Source organism: Myotis lucifugus, unplaced genomic scaffold, assembly GCF_000147115.1.
Source record: "Myotis lucifugus unplaced genomic scaffold, Myoluc2.0 scaffold_22, whole genome shotgun sequence".
NCBI classification, from domain to species: Eukaryota; Metazoa; Chordata; class Mammalia; order Chiroptera; family Vespertilionidae; genus Myotis; species Myotis lucifugus.
Window position 1 is genome coordinate 3728765 of NW_005871070.1, and position 20943 is coordinate 3749707.

General features: G+C 41.5%; 1 protein-coding gene across 15 annotated transcripts in view; it reads left to right on the forward strand.

The window, feature by feature from the left end:
- RALGAPA1 (Ral GTPase activating protein catalytic alpha subunit 1) overlaps window positions 1–20943 on the forward strand; it is a 281001-nt gene that overhangs the window by 35932 nt on the left and 224126 nt on the right. For 12 of the 15 annotated variants that reach the window (XR_002828508.1, XM_023751509.1, XM_023751508.1 and 9 more), the window contains exons 2-6: window positions 4893–5003; window positions 5567–5616; window positions 12730–12787; window positions 18108–18151; window positions 19446–19623. Coding sequence is in view for 14 of the 15 variants with exons in the window: in XM_023751509.1 (XP_023607277.1) it covers window positions 4893–5003; window positions 5567–5616; window positions 12730–12787; window positions 18108–18151; window positions 19446–19623 (441 nt within the window). In the remaining variant the exon portion in view is untranslated. Of the gene's footprint in view, window positions 1–4892; window positions 5004–5566; window positions 5617–12729; window positions 12788–18107; window positions 18152–19445; window positions 19624–20943 lie in introns of those variants that run through there. The other 3 variants (XM_023751511.1, XM_023751512.1, XM_023751505.1) reach the window with 3 other exon arrangements.

A 20943-nucleotide genomic window follows, 5' to 3' on the forward strand; every position in this document is an offset into this window, starting at 1 on the left:
ATTTGTGCACTCGGGGGGGGGGGGTCCCCCAGCCCAGCCTGTGCCCTCTCACAGTCTGGGACCCCTCGGGAGATAACGACCTGCTGGCTTAGGCCTGCTCCTGGGTGGCAGAGGGCAGGCCCAATCCCTAAGTGCAGCCCCTGGTCAGGCTCAGAGCAAGGCCGATTGGGGAGTTGGGGCACCGCCCCGTCATGCACAGAGCAGGGCGGATCGGGAGGTTGCAATGCCACCCTCAGTCACGCTCAGGGTAGACTGATTGGGGGGTTGGGGCACCGCCCCCTGTTACACTCAAGGCAGGGTCAATGGGGAGGTTGCGGCGCCACCCCCTGTCACGCACAGAGCAGGGCCGATCAGGGGGTTGGGGCGCTGCTCCCTGTCACTCACAGAGCAGGGCCGATCAGGGGGTTGGGGTGCTGCCCCCTGTCACTAACAGAGCAGGGTCCATCAGGGGGATTGGGGCGCTGCCCCCTGTCACTCACAGAGCAGGGCCCATCAGGGGGTTGAGGAGCTCCCCCCGTCACTCACAGAGTAGGGCCGATAGGGGAGCTGGGGCACCGCCCCCTGTCACACACAGAGCAGGGCGGATCAAGGGGTTGGGGCGCTGCACCCTGTCACACCCAGGGCAGGGCCAATGGGGAGGTTATGGCTCTACCCTGTCACACACAGAGCAAGGCCCGTGGAAGGGGGTTGGGGCGCCACCCTCTATTACCCACAGAGCAGGGCCGATCAGGGGGTTGGGGCACCGCCACTGTCACACTCAGGGCAGGGCCGATGGAGAGGCTATGGTTCTACCCTGTCACACACAGAGCAGGGCCCGTGGGGGGGTGGGGGGTTGGGGCGCCGCACCCTGTCACACACAGAGCAGGGCCGATCAGGGGGTTGGTGCGCTGCACCCTGTCACACACAGAGCTGCAGGGCAATCGGGGGATTGGGCTGATCAGGGGGTTTGGGCGCTGCCCCCTGTCACACTGATCCCGGTGCCGGGAGCCTCGCTGCTCTGCTGATCCCAGTGCCGGGAGCCTCGCTGCTCCGCTGATCCTGGTGCCGGGAGACATATTACCCTTTTACTATATAGAATAGAGGCCTGGTGCATGGGTAGGGGCCGGCTGGTTTGCCCTGAAGGGTGTCCTGGATCAGGGTGGGGGTCCCCACTGGGGTGCCTGGCCAGGCTGGCTGAGGGGCTGAGGGCTGTTTTCCCGCTGGCAGTTGACTAAAAGCTCCCAACCGCTCCTTGTTTTCTTTTTCTTTTTTTTTTTTTTTATTCTGGGCCAGCTTTAGCTCTGAGGCCTCGCTGCTGAAAACATGGATACAATGTTGCGGTCCGGAGCTGACTGAAAGCCGGTTTTGTTTAGCTTCTTATTTGCAACATAGTAATAGTTGCTTAGAGTTGCAGTTGAGAGGCCGGCAAGTGAGGCGGCGAACGTTGGAGTTTGCAGTTCCTGGAGGAAGCAAGCCTCCCTGCTCGCTTCAGTGCATGGCTGCCGGCCGCCATCTTGGCTGACAGTTAATTTGCATAAGGATACGCTGAATAGCCAATGGGAAGGGTAGCGGTCGTACGCCAATTACCATGTTTCTCTTTTATTAGTGTAGATAATAAAGTTATAATAGTTTATTTTATTATTAACTAGAGGTCAGGTGCACGAATTCATGCATGGGTGGGGTCCAGCTGCCCCCCCCCCCATGGGGCCGCTTGGGCCGGGCCGGTGTGGGGAGAGGGGATGCAGGAGTTGGCTGGCTGGCCCACCCCTGATCAGACTGGGGAGGCCGATCTTGGGTGGGGCCAGCCAAAGCCGATCTGAGGGGCCACAGATGGTTGCCCACCCAGCCCCCCTGCCCCTGATTGGAGTGTTAAGGGCCGAATTGGGGGGGGGGCGCCCCCCTATTGGGCCAGTTGGCTGGCCACAGTGCGTGTCATAGCAACCAGTCGTTTCGGTCATTCCAGTCGCTTGGCTTTTATATACATACTAGTGGCCTGGTGCATGAAATTTGTGCACGGGCGGGGGGGGGGTTCCCTCAACCCAGCCTGCATCCTCTCCAATTGGGGACCCCTTGGGGGACATCCCTCACAATCTGGGACCACTGGCCCCTAACTGCTCACCTGCCTGCCTGCCTGATTGCCCCTAACTCCTCTGCTTGCCTGCCTGATTACCCCTAACTGCCTCTGCCTACCTGCCTGATCGCCACTAACTGCCCTCGCCTGCTGGCCTGATCTCGTCCCTAACTGCCCTCCCCTGCTGGCCTGATTGCCCCTAACTACCTCTGATTGTCCCTAACTGCCCTCCCCTGCTGGCCTGATCTCATTCCCAACTGCCCTCCCCTGCAGGCCTGATCTTGCCCCCAGCTGCCCTTTCCTGCCGGCTTGGTCTCCCCCAACTGCCCTCCCCTGCCAGGTATTGAGAGTGTGAACTGGTACAGATTTGACATAAATGTGTTGGTAAAATAAGAAAGACACGGAAGAGGTGGGTAAGGGGAAAAAGGTGTTTAGAATGAGTAGAATGTCTTTAGTCTTGCAGGTATTCTGTCATAAAGTATACAATGAAAGCATTATCTCCAGGGGTTTTGATTCTGTGCCATGAATGCATTGGGGCTACACTGAGACTTGGTTTCAGTAGCAAATATGCAAGTCAACGAATCAGCAACTCTTTTTGAAATTAGTTGGGATGAAATTTCAGTGTTTCATTTTTATTAAAATGCTCTTAAACTCTAGCCAAAATGGAATCATTTTTTCTGAATCCTATTACACTTAACATGTCATCACTCTATGTGTTTGTTTATGTGTAGAATGCCCTTCCCGTTAAACCCCACCAACTCATATCCAGGAGTCCTTCTATCCTTAAAGTCTTTATAAGGAATATGTCCCTCAGGCATTTTTTTTCTCCACTTTCACCTCTCATTGAGCTTTGAAAGAAATTTTGTGTTTCTAAATTGGCACTATACTTTGTCACTTCATTTTCAGATTCTAACACTTTCTACTGTGGGTACAATTATACAGGGGTGGGTAGAATTATACAGGAGTGGGCAAAAGTAGGTTTACAGTTGTAATACAAACAAGTAATACAATAATCTGTATATATAAAGAGCCAGGGTCCTTAACGACCGAAGCCTCCACCGAAGGCTCAACCTAACACGGAAGTCAGTGCTGGGTTGCTGTGGCGACCCAGCGCTGACTGCAGCCAGTGTCGGGGCAGCGACCCAGCACTAACTGCCAAGGGGGGCTACGGATCAGGCCCGGAGAGAGGCCTGTAGAGAGAGAGGCAGGGTCTGATCTGCAACCTCAGTGGCAGCTGTTGATCAGCCGTTGCCTCTTTCTTTCTCTCCCGGCTTCACCAGCAGCTGCGCCTCTGTTTCTCTCTGGGCCTCTGCGGGGCTGCTGATCAGCCCCCGTCTTTGATCATGCCCAGAGATGCTGACTGGCATAGAAACCGACCAATCAGGACCAAGTCTGGGTGAAGTGTGAGGAGCTAATGGCTGCCTAGGAGGCGGAGCTTTTGATGCTGACTGGCATAGAAACAGACCAGTCAGAAACAAATCTGGGTGAAGTGTCAGGAGCCAATGGCTGCCTAGGAGGTGGAGCTTTTGACGCTGACTGGCATAGAAACCAACCAATCTGAACCTAATCTGGGTGAACTGCGAAGGTGGAACCTAAGGTGGGGGCTGAGGAGGGGTTTTAAGGGCAACAGCTGTTTGGTGTAAAGTGTAAGAAAGCGGTTCAATTTTTTAATGACCAGTTTGGCAGTATAGTGCATATGGCTGGCTATCAGTCCAGATATAGGGATTATGTATTTTTGTATGCCAAGAGCATCTTCTCCTGCCGAAAAAGGCTCCCCCCTCCCATTTAAGCAATCCTACCCTATATAATCTATCTATACTAATAAAAGGTTAATATACTATTTAGACCAGGTCAACCAGCCATCTTCTGGACATCCGACTTCCTTCCAGACAAAGCCATGGTGGTGAGTGCCGAGGCAGAGGCAGTTAGGGGCGATCAGGCCGGCAGCGGAGGACAGTTAGGGGTGATCAGGCAGGCAGGCAGGCAGGCAGGCAGAGGCAGTTAGGGGTGATCAGGCAGGCAGGCAGGCAGGTAGAGGGGTTAGAAGCAATCAGGCAGGCAGGCAGGCAGAGGCAGTTAGGGGCGATCAGGCAGGCAGGCAGCTAGAGGGGTTAGGCCTGCAGGGGAGGGAAGTTGGGAGTGAGATCAGGCAAGCAGGAAGAGGCAATTAGGGGAAATCAGTCAGGCAGGCAGGTGAGCAGTTAGGAGCCAGCAGTCCCAGATTGTGAGAGGGGTGAGGGGTTCCCAATTGGAGTGGGTGCAGGCTGAGGTAACCCCCTCCCCACCCCCATGCATGAATTTCATGCACCGGGCCTCTAGTTAATACAAGAATAAACTCTGTTTCACATATTCACAACTATAAGCCCACTTTTGTATGTTTAGTTTTGTGTGTCCTGGACTACACTGACAGTTTTTTTAGAGCCCTATTATCTGTATTTAAGCTTTATAATACTTAAAATACTTATTTATAAAACATGTTGTTAAATACCTATTTAGAAAACATGTATTTTAGGCACAATACATTATTACTCGTGGAAATACTGATTTAAGGGTGACCAGGCCAGCAGGGGAGGACACCCTAAACTGTCTTAAGGGAGACGTTAGCATATTTGTGAATTAAAAATGGAACTTGGCTTCTTTTTTTGGTTTGGTTAATGGTTTTGAATAAGTCTTTCTGAGACATTGTTTTCTTTTGCAAAACGAAGATTATGATGACTAAATCATTTTATAAAATTAAAGCTAAAATCTTTAAAGGAAACTTGTCACTGTCATATCTACTGAACATAATTTAACATATATTTGTAAATAGTAATCACTAAAATTGTTTTCATTTATTTTTCAGAGAATGCAGAGTCTATTGATCTCAAGCAGTTTTTTGACCAACATTTTTCACATATATATTATGTGTTCTTTGAGAATTTCGTGACCATTGAAGCTAGTCTTAAACAGAAAGGTAAGATGTTAATAATTGGTTCTGGTTTATGTTGATGTTTCCAATAATTGTCATATATTTTCACTTTAAAATAGACTCTTGGACAATGGCTGTTTTTTTTTTTTCTTTTGCTTTTTTGTTTTTGGCAGACAGCTTTTAATACTCCTTGCACAGCTATGGGTTCATAGTACTATTATTATTTTGAAAAGGCTTAGCAGATTTGCTCTTTTTCTGGGATGATTTGCTTGTTTCCTCACATTCTTTGGTCTGCCCTAGAGGCTTGTATCAGGTTTGAGCAGTCATTTTTATATTTTTAGTTTCAGAGTTCATTTAAAGTTTTCCACAATATATTATGACTTGTTTTTAGACATAAATATGTGTAGTCTAAATTTAGTTGTTGAAAAAGAGTAGACAGAGATGCTGTGATACTGTGTTCACATTGAACAGAATATACTTTTAACCATTTTATTTTAAAAAATCACAGAAAAAATTTTAGTGCGAGACATGTTAGAGTATTTAAGTGATTGTTAACAGTGAGGATAAAATGATAATGTTTAAAATATTTTTCTGTAAAAATGTTTTAGGTCACAAGTCTCAAAGGGAGGAATTGGATGCTATACTTTTTATTTTTGAGGTAAGAACCTGCTAATCTTTCTTCTTTACAAAAGTAGTACCTGGATCATACAAAGGAATATATTGAACTATAAACTATATAATAAAACACTGTGGCCTGGCTGGTATTGCTCAGTGGTTGAGTGTCAGCCTGTAAACCAGGAGGTCATAGTTCGATTCCCAATCAGGGAAAATTCCTGGGTTGTGGGCTCCATCCCCATTGTGGGGTGTGCGGAAGGCAGCCAATCAGTGATTCTCTCATCGTTGTTTCTCTCTCCCTCTCCCTTCCTCACTGAAAGCAATACAAATATATTAAATAAATAAAATACTGAATCTGCTGTGCTTTTCAAAAACTGAATTACATTTTTTAAACTAAAAAATATGCCTGCCTTAATTCTTAATTATTTTTTGAGGTACATATATTATTTTTAGGTATAGATACAATTATGTTTTTACACATTTGACACCAGGAAATTAGTATCCTACATAATAAAAGGGTAATATGCAAATCAAATAGACAGCGGAACAACTAGTTGCTATGACGCACACTGACCACCAGGGGGCAGACACTCAATTCAGGAGCTGCCCCCTGGTGGTTAGTGCGCTCCTACAGGGGGAGCGCCACTCAGCCAGAAGCCGGGCTCACAGCTGGCGAGCGCAGCGGCAGTGGCAGGAGCTTCTCTCGCCTCCATGGCAGTGATAAGGATGTCCAACTGCCAGCTTAGGCCCACTCCCTGGGGATTGGGCCAAAACCGGCAGTCTGACATCTCCTGAGAGGTCCCAGATTTCGAGAGGGTGCAGGCCAGGCTGAGGGGTCCCCCAAGTGCACGAATCTGTGCACTGAGCCTCTAGTGTATATATATACACACACACACACACATATATATATGTATGTACGTATACACACACACACACACACACATATATGTATATATAAAAAATATGTTTGTAAACAATGAAAATTTTAATTTGAGGGAGGTTTACACAAATGGGGTTTTTTAAAAATAATATTTTTATTGATACTAGAGAGGAAGTGGGGGAGAGGGAGAGAGTGAAACATCGATCAGCTGCCTCCTGTATGCCCCTTATCAGGGGATCGAGTCCACAATCCTGGCATGTGCCCTGACCAGGAATTGAACCAACAACCCTTCCATGCATGGGACGAAGCCTAACCAACTGAGCCATACCTGCCAGGGTTTTTTTTTTTTAATAAATCATTATTGTTCAGATTATTACAGTTGTTCCTCCCCCGCCCCCCCCAGCTCCCCCGGTTCTCACCCCACCCTCTACCCTTACCCCCCCACTGTCCTCATTCATAGGTGTACAGTTTTTGTCCAGTATCTTCCTGCACCCCCACACCCATTTCCCCCTGAGAATTGTCAGTCCACTCCCTTTCTATGACCCTGATTCTATTATATTCACCAGTTTACTCTGTTCATCAGATTTTTTATTCACTTGATTTTTAGATTCACTTGTTGAAAGATATGTATTTGTTGTTCATAATTTTTATCTTTACTTTTTTCTTCTTCCTCCTCTTCTTTCAACATTTCATATAATACTGGTTTGGTGGTGATGAACTCTAGCGTTTTCTTATCTGTGAAGCTCTTTATGACCTTCAATTCTGAATGATAGCTTTGCTGGGTAGAGGAATCTTGGTTGTAGGTTCTTGCTATTCATCACTTTGAATATTTCTTGCCACTCCCTTCTGGCCTACATAGTTTCTCTTGAGAAATCAGCTGACAGTCGTATGGGTACTCCCTTGTAGGTAACTGATTGTTTTTCTTTTGCTGCTTTTAAGATTCTCTCTTTGTCTTTTGCTCTTGGCATTTTAATTATGATGTGTCTTGGTGTGGTCCTCTTTGATTTCCTTTTGTTTGGGGTTCTCTGTGCTTCCTGGACTTGGAAGTCTATTTCTTACACCAGGTAGGGGAAGTTTTCTGTCATTATTTCTTCAAATATGTTTTCAATATCTTGCTCTCTCTCTTCTTCTGGCACCCCTATAATTCGGATGTTGGTACGTTTGAAGTTGTCCCAGAGGCTCCTTACACTATCTTTATATTTTTGGATTCTTTTTTCTTTTTGCTTTTCTGGTTGGGTGTTCTTTGCTTCTTTGAATTTCAAATCTTTGACTTGATTCTTGGGATCCTCTAGTCTTCTGTTGGATCTCTGTATATTATTCTTTATTTCAGTCAGTGTATGCTTAATTTCTAGTTGGTCCTTTTTCATATCCTTGAGGGTCTCACTAAATTTATCGGCGGTTTCTAGAAAATTCTTGAAAAACCTTATAACCGTGGTTTTGAACTCTATATCCAGTAGTTTGCTTTCTTCCATTTCTGTCATTTGTGACCTGTTTCTTTGTCTCCGCATTTTTTATGTTTCCCTGTGTTGATAGAGTGGCTTTGTGTGCTAGGTGTCCTATAGGGCCCAGTGGCTCAGCCTCCCCAATTACCTGAGGTGGACACTCTTGGTGCACCCCTTTGTGGGCTTTGTGCACAGTCTTGTTGTAGTTAAGCCTTGATTGTTGTTGGTATCAGTGGGAAGAATTGACCTCCAGGCCAATGGTCTGTGAGAATCAGCTGTGTCTACAGTGGGAGAACTTCTGTGCTGGAGACACCCTCATGAGGCAAGACTTGCTTCAGTGGGGCTTTGGTGCTCACTGAGTCTGCCCAATGAGTGTGTCTGTTATGGATCTGAGGAGTTGTAATCTGGATGGTCCCAATCTGACCACTGGGTACACTGGCTCTTGGATCTCTAAGGAGGTGCTAATTTAGCCTCTGCCTGAGGCTACCCAGCAGGAGCTACGGAGAGATCTGCAGATTCCTCTTCCGTGTTTGGGGTTTGGAGGTGCCCAGATGAGTCCCAGCTGTGAAGCAATGAAAGCTGCTGTGGGGCCTTGGGTCTTCTTTTGGATGTTCTGGGTCTCTCTGACCCAGCTGCAGTTTGTTAGGTAATTTTAGATCTCAAAGGGCCAGGCCTTTCATGTGCAAAAGCCTCTGCGCACAGCTTGGGTGGGGCGGGGTCTCAGGGAATCAACAGGGCGGAGCAAACAGCTATGGCTGATCCTCAGCCCTGCCCTAATAGGCCCGGGGTCTCAGTGTCCTGCGGTAATCGCTGCAAGCACCTCTGAGAGAAAGCTGCCCTCCAGTTCCGCCCGCTGCCAGACAGTCCAATTTCTCCCCGTATGAGTCTGGGTCCCCAGAGACTCACCCAGAACTGGAGTTCAGAGCAGTCGGGAGCTTGTTCTCCCTCCCAATTGAAAAAGACAACTGTGTCCTCAGTTGCCAGCACTTTCCGTGTGCGCAGCATCCTCAGTTGGCAGCCCTTTCCGCGTGTGCCTCCGTACCTCTGCACTTTACTTCCGCATCTCCTCTGAGTCTCAGTGTGCTTTTCTCTTTCCTTCTAGTTGTAGAATTTCCACTCAGCCAGCCTTCCTGTGGTTCTGGATGATGTTCTTTTTATCTTTTAGTTGTATTTTTGAAGTGGTTGTGTGAGGCAGCAATTTTCAGGTGTTTACCTATGCCGCCATCTTGGTTTCTCCCTTCCCTGCCAGGGTTTTTTAAAATTCTAAAACATTTTTACCTGAGAGGATAACTTTATGGAACTGTTATATACCTAAGGAATATATAGTTTCTGCTTTAACTAGTTTTCATTGCAAACTTGTATAAAATAGTTTTAAATATTTTATAAACTATTGTTCTATATTATTTTGGAGTGGTGTAGGACAAGTCTTTATTGCTAAATAAAAAGAAGGAAACAATAACATTTGATACTTTGCTAAAACTTGTCTTTTATTTTTACCACATTAATAAAAATTAGGGTGCCCTCACCCACACCCACTGCATGCCTGCTTTTAAAATAACTCTTTGCTCTGCCTTTTGTCTTTGAAATCAAACAGTGATAGGAGTTTTCTGATCTTTATCCAGAATTCAGAGATCTGGAGAAAGTCAGGTTTAGACCCTGTGGCTTAAAAGGCATAGTAAAGAATTTGGAAATCACTTTTAAAGATTGAGCTGTTCTATGTGCAGTGAATTAAAGATAATTCATTGCTTTGTATTTTGATATAGTTAGAAGAATTTGAGCAACCTGATATCTCTCTTAGCTGTTGATTTATATTGATTTAGTCACAGCTAGAAAAAGAAAGTTTTTTTTTTTCAAGGTTCCAGATATAAGTAACTGATCTTGGTATGTCCTGCATTTAATTTCATTAGTCATTAACCCTGAAGAAATCGCTCATATTTACCTCCTCAAGTGTTTGCCCGAATTGTTTCCCAATAAACGAATAAAAGTAGCCACAGAGTAAGCAACATGATAATTGCTAGAAAGTGTTCTTTCATGCTTGCTTTGTATTCTGGAAACTGAAATGATTAATAAGGTAATAGAAGCTTTTCAAGATATATCTGCTATTAAAAAGTAATATTTATTTTTTTATATGTAACTAGAGGCCTGTTGCAGGAAGATACCTGCAAGAATAGGGCTTCCTGTGGCCAAGAGAAGCAGAGAAGGGAGCGAAACCCGCCTAGGAGGGCTTTGCTCCCACCTCCGCTGTCTCGCTTGCTTCCCTCCTGCCTTCCACTGCCCCACTTGCTTCCCTCCTGCCTCCGCTGCCCCACTTGCTTCCCTCCCGCCTTCGCCATCCCGCTTGCTTCCCTCCCGCCTCTGCCACCCCACTTGCTTCCCTCCCGCCTCCACCGCCCCGCTTGCTTCCCTCCCGCCTCCACTGCCCCGCTTGCTTCTCTGCAGCTTCGCTCCCTTCTGCAGCGCTTGGCTTCCTTCTACGTTGTCTTCAGTCTTCGCTTCGCGACTGCATATGCAAATTAACCACCATCTTTGTTGGGTTAATTTGCATACTCATCTGATTGGCTGTTGGGCATAGCGGAGTGACACCAATTTGCATGTTCCTCTTTTATTAGTGTAGATATACAAGGTATCCCAAAAATTTATACACACTAACAGCTGATAGCTCGGTTTTAAAAATGAAATGTATTTTAATAAACACTGCCTTCATAATTACTTAAATTTTATGTATACATATTTTTGGTACACCCTATATAATTCTTTGAACAGTAATCTTTGTCTTTAATGATGCACTAAATTTTATTAGGAAAAAATGATGTTAGATACAGGGTTTTCATCTTTTGAAAAATTTAATTTGTGTGCTTATGTTTTCTACTTATAATGGAGACAATAAATAGTATTCCTTTGGAGACTAATGATAATTTTTTTAATGAAGAAATTATAAAGTGATCTCTTCCTTTTGGAATAAAAAAACTTTGCCCTAGCTGGTTTGGCTCAGTGGATAGAGCATCAGGCTGTGGACTGAAGGGTCCTGGGTTTGATTCCCGTCAGGGGCACATGCCTGGGTTGCAGGCTCGATCCCTAGTAGGGGGTGTGCAGGAGGCAGCCGATCAATGATACTCTCTCATCATTGATGTTTCTTTCTCTCTCTCCCTCTTCCTCTCTGAAATCAATAAAAATATATTTAAAAAACTTCATTATGTAATATTAAGAATATGATGTAAGATGTTTTCTGTGCAGTTACGACTACACAAAATTTCATTCATTTTTATATTAACCACATAAAAACATGTAGACATGTTCATTTACATATTATAAGGGGTTAAATCTAAATTATAATTTCATAGTCATAATTTAGGAATGCTTTTGAATAGTCATAAAGTTGTCTTTTCAAAATAATTTTATTGTTTTTCAAAATAATTATAATTATGCAATTGTTGGCTCACTATGAGAGAAATATGAAGAGGGCAAAGGTAAAGAAGTTTATGTATCTCATATGAGACCAGCATTGATCTGTGAAGAACTTTGTAATTTCTTCATCTTCTTCTTGTGTGAGATCATATGAGAGAAGAGTAAAACATGTAAACTATCCTTTGAGCAGAATAGTATAAAAGCACAAATTTTAAAAATAGGCATATCTTTTGCTTTCTTTTTTAAGAAATATGTTTTTTATTGATATTCTAGAGAGAGAGGAAGGGAGAGGGAGAGAAGATAGAAACATTGATCGGCTGCCTCCTGCATGCCCCTCACTGGGGATCGGGCATATGCCTTGTCCTGGAATCAAACCAGCAACCTCTTGGTGCATGGGATGACGCTCAACCCACTGAGCCACACCAGCCAGACTCTTTTACTTTCTAACCTAAGCACATTACTTAACGCATGTTCTCATTTGTCAAATGAGATTAATAAACTCTTTTTAGGTTGGGTGTGAAGATTAATAAGATACAATTATATAAAGTGTCTAGTTTAGTATTTAGCCTTTATGAACATCCAATTAATGGTGTTTCTAATAACTATAGTAGTAAGAGCAGCAGTAACACCAAACACACACAAGTGTCATTTAGTAAGTAGAGTACTGAGAGCTTAGTTCAGCAGCATAGTACATACAGCAGCTGTGGATTTAGAAAAATCCACACATATGCAATACGTAAATGAAATTAAAGGCAAAATTATGAAAGTATTATATGTAAAAAGTGTTTATTTCCAATTACTAGAAACCTATATTAGCTTAACTAAATAGGTCTTTTGAACTTAAAAATTTTGTTCTTCAGCCTATAGTTATCATAACACATAAGTGCCTTTGGGTTTGCATACGTTAACTCAGTATAAATATTTAATGGGATTTTTGTGAAATCAAAATATTTTCTCATGATTTATCAAAACAGCAGAAAGAATTACTTGAAAAGAGAAAATGTCACAAATCTTAACATCTGAAAGAGTTTAAAAATTTATCAGTAGTATCCACAATGCAGAAATTCTAAGAATGCTAAATAAGCATTTTGAAATATTTTGCAGTTAGTATTTAATCACTATGGAGAAATATATTTACTTTCCACATCATTGTAAAAGTTAAAATTAATTTACTGTTTCATGTCTTTATTAGTATAGTTTGTTGTTTTGGGGGTTTTCCAATGTTGATTATATGCCATTTCGGAAATAATGCCAGTATTATCAGCTTAGCTCAAAGACTAACTTGTATTTGTAATACTACCTTTTACCTAAGAAACTCTTAAAGCTTTAGTGTAAGCTCTTTCATTTTTCACATTGCACAGAATGTGGACTCATTCCTTGCTTTTCATTCTTTTTTCTTTGTTGTTGTTTTATTTATGTTGATTTTTAGAAAATTTTACAACTTCTTCCGGAAAGAATTCATCAGCGATGGCAATTTCATAGTATTGGTAAGTAATTTAAATGTGTATTTCACATTTGAAATAAATGATAATATAAGAAAATGCTTTTCAATTGATTGGTCATTACTTGAAATTAATTCATATTTTATGCTTTAGTAAAAACAAAAATGATTCAGGACTAGACTTATTAGGAATAAAAGATAAAAACATAGATGACTTCCTGTCAAAATGGTACATTACATTTCTTTGTTTCCCCTTTCTATTTAAAAAAATATATTTTTGATTTCAGAGAGAAAAGGAGAGGGAGATAAAAATATCAATGATAAAGGAGAATCACTGATTGGCTGCCTCCTGCTCGACCCTCTCTGGGGATCGAGCCCACAACTCAGGCATGCACCCTGGCCAGGAATTGGCCCGTGGTTGACACTCAATCATTGAGCCAGGCTGGTTGAGTGGTTTCACTTGTTCTTGTACTCTGAATACATTAGCAATGATGGTAATATTATAACACCAAAAAATAATAATAAAAGCATGCTCAGCATCAAAATAAATATCTTTGTGAACCAGGAATGAAAAGGTAATGCAAAGTGCCAAGTAGAGGAGAAGCAATGGCTCCAGGTTTGAAAGCAAGCAGAGTCAACTGGTAGTTTGCCCCACACAAAAAGGGGGAGAACTAGAGTTAAGCTTTCTGCTTGAAAGGTCAAAAGGGAGCTTTTCAGATTATGTAACAAAGCTGAAAAGAAAAAGTGGAGGGAGGGGGAAGGAGGGAGGGAACCTTGCTGTGGAGACCAAGCAGATAGGAGGTCACAGACTTTCTGTTACCAGGTACTAAACCAAGATGCTTTGCTGGTTTTGAGTCTGGTTCTTTAACAATTGCAGTATCACAGTGCTCTCAAGGTGTCATAATAAGACACTTGCCCCCCTCATATTCTAGAGGAATTTGCAGATAGGCAATTACTGGCTTTGGTTCACTGTCTCAATGATGTCAGGACTGACTGTTAGTGATTCTCATTACCCTTTTTGTGGGGAATATATATACAGCCACCAGATCTATATTGTTGAAGTAGAATGTTATAACCCTTATGTTCATGTGTAAAAATTGTGTTTCTTTGTCTTTAAAAACAAGTCAGATTCATTTAGGTCCTATGTTTCTTTCTCTTTTTTTAAAAATACATTTTATTGATTTTTTATAGAGAGGAGGGGAGAGGGATAGAGAGTTAGAAACATCGATGAGAGAGAAACATCGATCAGCTGCCTCCTGCACACTCCCGGCTGGGGATGTGCCAAAAACCAAGGTACATGCCCTTGACCAGAATCGAACCTGGGGCCCTTCAGTCTGCAGGCAGATGCTCTATCCACTGAGCCAAACCAGTTATGGCGGTCCTACGTTTCTTAATCAGTTATAGCAAATGAAATCTCTGAGACTTTGTAATCTATCCCAATTAGCAATTCCAGAAAAAACAACCACCTCTGGACATATAGAAGGGGTATTGATACAGGGACTAGAATTCTAAAATAGAACCTTTTAGTATAAACTTTTTATTTTTATTTTTATTTATTTTTTTTTATTTATTTTTTTAAATATATTTTATTGATTTTTTACAGAGAGGAAGGGAGAGGGATAGAGAGTTAGAAACATTGATGAAAGAGAAACATCAATCAGCTGCCTCCTGCACACTCTCCACTGGGTATGTGCCCGCAACCAAGGTACATGCCCTTGACCGGAATCGAACCTGGGACCCTTGAGTCCGCAGGCCGATGCTCTATCCACTGAGCCAAACTGGTCAGGGCTAAACTTTTTAGATAAAAGTTTGAGACTAAAAATAATGCATCCATAATATATAAAGAACTCTTACAACTCAATAATAAGATTAGTCAGATTTTAAAAATCGGCAAAATATTTGAATGGGCATTATACCAAAGAAGACATATGAATTGCTAATAAGGTGCTCAATGGAATAGTGAAATCCTATTTTGTATCTTATAAAAATGTCCTTGTACGTTGTCTTGAAGCAACTTTTTGAGACATTTGAAGTTTAGAAGATTATTGTGTCTCCTAAGGAATCTCCATAGGACCTGTAGGCTGTCTAGTTATGATTAACTAGTGGGCCGGTGCATGAAATTCGTGCATGGAGGGGGAGGCGTTCACTCAGCCCAGCCTGCACCCTCTCCAATTGGGGACCCCTTGGGGGACATCCCTCTCACAATCTGGACCGCTCACCTGCCTGCCTGCCTGATCACCCCTAACTGCCTCTGCCTGTCTGCTTGATTGCCCCTAACCCCTCTGCCTGCCTGCCTGATTGCCCCTAACTGCCCTCCGCTGCCGGCCTGATCTCGCCCCCAACTGCCCTTCCCTGCTGGCCTGATTGCCCCTAACTGCCTCTTCCTGCCTAATCACCCCTAACCACCCTCCCCTGCTGGGCTGATCTCACCCCCAACTGCCCTCCCCTGCTGGTCAATTTGGATCTGATTGGTCAGTTTCTATGCCAGTCAGTGTCTCCGGGCCTATCTCCAGGCTTGATCACAGAGGTGGGGCTGATCAGCAGCCCCCACAGAGGCCTGCAGAGAAAGAGAGAGTCGCGGCTGCTGGCGAAGCCCAGAGAGAAAGAAAAAGGCAATGCTGATCAGCAGCTGCCATGGAGGCTGTGGATCAGACCCTGCCTCTCCCGGCCTCTCTTTGGGCCTGATTTGCAGCCCCCTTGGCAGTCAGTGCTGGGTCGCTGTGCCCACACCGGCAGCAGTGGGCAACCCAGCACTGACTGCAGGACTGACTTTTGGTGTTCGGTCGAGCCTTTTGTTGGTCGTTATGAACCCTGGGTTTTTTATATATTAGGATAATTTATATATGTAAAACCCTAAGCGACCAAACGACTGGTTGCTGTGACACGCACTGACCACCAGAGAGCAGACACTCCAATGCAGGAGCTGACCCCTGGTGGTCAGTGCACTCCCACAACTGGAGCGCCGCTCAGCTGACCGATGGGTGCCAGACGCAGGGCTCAGGGCTGGCAAGCACCTCTGCGATGGCCCGAGCCTTTCCCAATTGGGATTGACTGGGCGCGAGCCCGTGGCAGACACAGCAGGGCCAGGATGAGTGGGAGCAGCAGGCAGGAGTGGCAGGCGGAGTTGCACTGCCGGTTTCAGCCTGATCCCTGCAGGCCACACTGAGGGACCCCACCAGTGCACGAATCCATGCACCGGGCCTTTAGTATTCCAATAAATGTCTAACTTGAGATTATACATAGTGGTTATTTTTCTTTGTCACTCTGAAGAATGCTAAAACTCTTGTGGTTTTTTTGGGTTTTTTTTTGTCTTACATATAAAGGAAAATAAATCAGGAACTCTAGTTGATTTTCATTCAGTTGAAAATACTTTCTAATATTCCATTTGGTCTCCTTGACCTGTATGGCTTACTTAAGAGTGTTTTTCTTTTTTAACTTCTCAAATATTTGATATTACCCCAGTTTTTTTTTTCTGTATGATTTCTAATAATTCTAATAATTCATCCCCTCAGTCAAAAACATGGCTGAGTTGTTCGGGAGAATATATTTCTAATTCATAGAAGTGACTTAATATTAGTAGTCAGTATGTATGAAGAGCTCTCATATTAAACAAAACAAAATAACCCAACTGGAAAATATACAAAAAAATGTTTCAGGCCATTTGCAGAAACTCGAATGGCCAAATGAAAAGATGCTGAATATTACTAGGAGTTATCAAATGAAAACATTAAGATATTTAACACTCTTCAGACTGGCAGTAATAGAGCATTTGCCAGTTTCTTGTGTTGCCACAGCACCCTTATGCACTGAGTAGTTTTCTCAGATGTGTGGAGAGAGTTTGTCAATACTTAGTAAAGCTGAAAGTGAGTAATTTTGTTCCTGGTTTTGTATTCTGGGGAAACGCATGCACACAATGAGCCATGAACAGAAACATTTACGATAATATTCTTGGGAATAGCAAAATTTTGAAAATGAGCCAAATGTCCTAACATTAAGAAGATAAATGGTATATTCACACAATGGAATAGAATAATACAGCAGTTAAAACGAATTAACTAGAGTACACACATCAATATAAATTTCAGAAGGTAAGGTTGGATGTGAAAAGCAACTTCTGTAGAATGACTTGTTTTGTATGTACCACATATATAAGATTTTGTTTTGTTTTTACAATTAATTAAACTTTGAACTTACTCAGATTTTATTAGTTTTCCACTTATGTTCTTTTTCTGTTCCAGGATCCAATACATGATACCAAACTGCATTAATAGATTTTTAAGAGAGCTGATGACTGGTGTTTACATAGTATTACTTTAAAAAATTGAATTTGTTCAAACATAAGGAAGGGAATGCAGACAAATCAACACAATTTGTTGAAACATTAAACCTTATTTTTATATGACAAATGAAATTTAAACCAAATAAAGTCACAGGCTTGATCATTTATACATACTAGTAAATGTTCCTAGAACAAATAAAAAAACAATGCAGGATTAGAACAAATAGCTGTGGAACAAATTCTTGTTACTGGAATAAGTTTTTAAAAATATAAAACAATTCTGTATATTTTATGGACTTATCAATAAGTAGTGATAATATAAAATATTTTTGGAAATAATTAATACTAAAATCTGGGTAATGGTTTCTTCTGGAAAATGACTCAGAATGGGTTCACAGGAGGCTTCAGTGATACTTGTACTGTTAGGCAAAGCATTATAAATAATGTGAACAAATGAATTTTTGAAAGTATACAAAATATGGGACTGTTGACATTTGTTCAGAAAAATGGGGACCTCTGGGTTTATGTTAATGTTATTTCAGTATTTTCTTTTTTTTTTCTTATTTTTTTCTTTATTGTTATTTCAGTATTTTATTGTTGTTTTGAAACGTGTAATTTAAAAGAAAAAATATGGTTTTGAATATCTTGATGGTTTTGAACATTTTGAAAAAATTAATACAATGGAAATATTTTTAGAAAATATTAGAGTTATAGATGTTTATGTGCTTAACTAAATTTAAATTTTCTGTAGTGTTTTTTTATTTGAATTAGTGATGGAGAAATATTTAATTATATTCTCAGTATAAATAAGACATATACATAGATTGTTGTATTAAATATAATTTGGGGGCTTAGAATTTGTTTCAATAGATGATATCATGTTTAATTTCAGTAAGCCACGTGTTAAAAAGGTGACTTTTTATATACCCTTCTGGCCCCAAGATTATGGCCAGAGGGACAGCAAGGTCACCAAGAATAATTTGGAGGTTGCCAAGGACTTGTTTTAAAGTGTTTTCAAGTCTGACCGAGAACTCTGACATTTAGAAAAATTAAGATGTGAATATTTAAAATAATTTTTTCTTTTCAGGATTGATTTTAAAGAAACTACTTCACACAGGAAACTCCTTGAAGGTATATTATTATATTTCTTTTCTATGACTTTTTAAAAACTAAAGCATATAGTAATTTTCCTATATCTACTTTTTTCTAAAGAATCTTGAATTGTCTGTAGTCCACTTAATTGAACTGAATTCACTTAAAATATAGCAACATATTCAATATGAAAATACATACTAGGTTGACCAGTCTATTGGAAAACTATTGTTAAAAACACACAACTATTTTACTTTTGCCACTGCCAGAAATACTTTATTCTGTGGTCTCCAGAAGACAAAAGTTAGTCATTCAGCAAATTATTCTTCATTTATTACAGCTATTCTTAGTTGTAGAGGAAAGTAGGGAATGTATATAAATTTTTTTTCTTTTTTATTATCTCCTTGTACTCTGGTAAGGGAAGCTACCCAGTCAAAAGTATCTTGCTGTAGGTCAGATAAAAGTCATATTGTAGGTACTTTTGGCATCAAGACGTGGTTGTATCAGTACAAAGGAAAAAGCCTTCCTATATCTTTATTCTGCTATTTGGCTAAACCATGAGGTGGAAGCAGTTAAATAAATGACAGTGGTCGTTAACAGAGCTGTGTTAGGGTAATTTCCAAAGCTAACAGTGAGGTTAGGTTATTGAAGAACTTTGTGTTTTGCTTATCTGAGTTGAATTAAAGAAAAAATCTTTTCCTGGGAGAGAATTCATTCATTGATTGAAATATTTATTGTCTTTTGTGTACAGGGCATTGTTCTAGGTACTTAGTATATAGTAATAGGCCAAAATTCCTGTTTTGCAGCTCAGCAGCAAATGATAAGTAAATGAGATAATTTCAGACAGTGAAAAACTTTTTAAGAACAATCGCAAGTTAGCTCACCAAGATCCCCATAATCATTCCTCCTTTTACTGAATTCATTATAGCAAGGAACTGTAATTGCCCTCTCTCTTCTTGCTTCTTAGATCAGACTGGGGGTTATGTAAAGGAGGGAAGGAGAGGGAAGTAAACAAGAAGGAAATGATTTTCTGATTTTTTTTACAATTGGAAATTGTAGAATGAAAAATTACCTGATGGTTTTAAGTTGTTATAGGCCAAGTTCATTCTTTATTTGTACAAAATCTTTGAATTTAGATTTACAGATATTGAGGGTTTCAGAAAGGTCATGGGTGTTATATCCACCCTCCCTTTCTCCTTCCACCTTCTTTCTACCTTTCCTACCTATCTTTTGCAAAGCATCATTCTGTAATCCTGTTATAGAGGATTTTGGCCTTAAAAAGAAGAAAGTATTTCCATGATAAGTAAAAATATTGTTTTTCATTTTATTTTAGATCAGGCGGGAAGGTGTTCGTCTTTTCTTATTATGGTTGCAAGCTCTTCAGAGTAACTGTAGCAAAGAGCAGCTTTGGATGTTTTCATGCTTAATCCCTGGATTTTCGGCACCACAATCCGAATATGGACCTCGAACTTTAGATAATCTCATTAATCCTCCACTCAATCTTCAAGAAAGTAAGATTATGAGATCTTATACATTAGTATTTAAAATTTTCTGTGTAGTTTGATAATATATATATTTTTAAATGTCTGTACATTTATTAACAGTAATCCAAGGCCATATTTTAAAATGTAGGTTTCATTATTATTCAGGTATGGTGAGGCCAACAACAGATCAGGAGACAATTGCCATTAAAAAAAAATATTTTGTTATTCAGAGTTCCTAAGAAGAGAGGGCATGCCACACTAGGGAGGGTGGCCATACTGGGAAGCACCAGGGTTAGTCGGATGGAGTGTGGGAGGTGAGTTGTTTGGTTCTTGGCCCTAGGGTGATTGGGTCAGAGGAATAGTGGCCCTGAGTGTGAGCCAAGTAGAGGAGGCAGTGGAGGTGTGAGCTCTGGGTTGATTGGTTTGCATATAAAAGGTGAACTGTCAGGCCTATCTTTACTATCTCTGGGAAATAAGTAGTTGTGGAAGAGAGATTCTGTCCAGGGCCATCAAGGCCCTGGTGTCAAAGCATCAAAAATACATAGTTAATATAGGCTGTTTACATTTATCTCTGATATCTGATTCTCACATATCATCTTGAATCCTTGAGTTAATTTGGATGTGCATTAAAGCACATGTATGGCCCAGTCCATGTGGCTCAGTGGTTGAGTGTTGACCCAGGAACCAAGAGGTTACAGTTGGATTCCTAGTCAGGGCACATGCCAGAGTTGCAGGATTGATCCCCAGTAGGAGGCATGCAGGAGGCAGCTGGTTGATGATGTTCCTCTCTAAATGATGTTTCTCTCTATTCCTCTCCCTTCCTCTCTCTCTAAAAGTTAATAAAAAACATATATTTTTTAAAAAGCACAAGTGTGTTTCACTTGGTGCAAAGAGGATTGTGAAAAAAAAATTGATTTCTGTGAGCTTAATTACTTAGCTGATAGTTACTGAGGAATAGATTTAGAGATCTGCCTGTACTAAACCAGGTACTGCTACTTACTAAACATTGAAAAGAATTCAGCTAGTTGTGGGTTGATCTTTCTTGAATTTGCTTTTGTTATCATGAATATTTTTGAACATCTGAGAAGTAAAAATATATCAAAGTTTTTTATTTTATAAGTGCACTTTTGCAATCAAGGAACTAAGATGTTAATTTTTCTTTTTCTTTTTTTTTTTGAGAGGGAAATTAGTATTTCATCCTTTGAATAAAGGAGCTACCTTAAACAGTAAGCATGGTCTTTACCTAGAGCAGCAGTTCTCAACCTGTGGGTCGCCTAAGACCATCGGAAAACACATATATAATTACACTAGAGGCCCGGTGCACAAAAATTTGTGCACTCGAGCGGG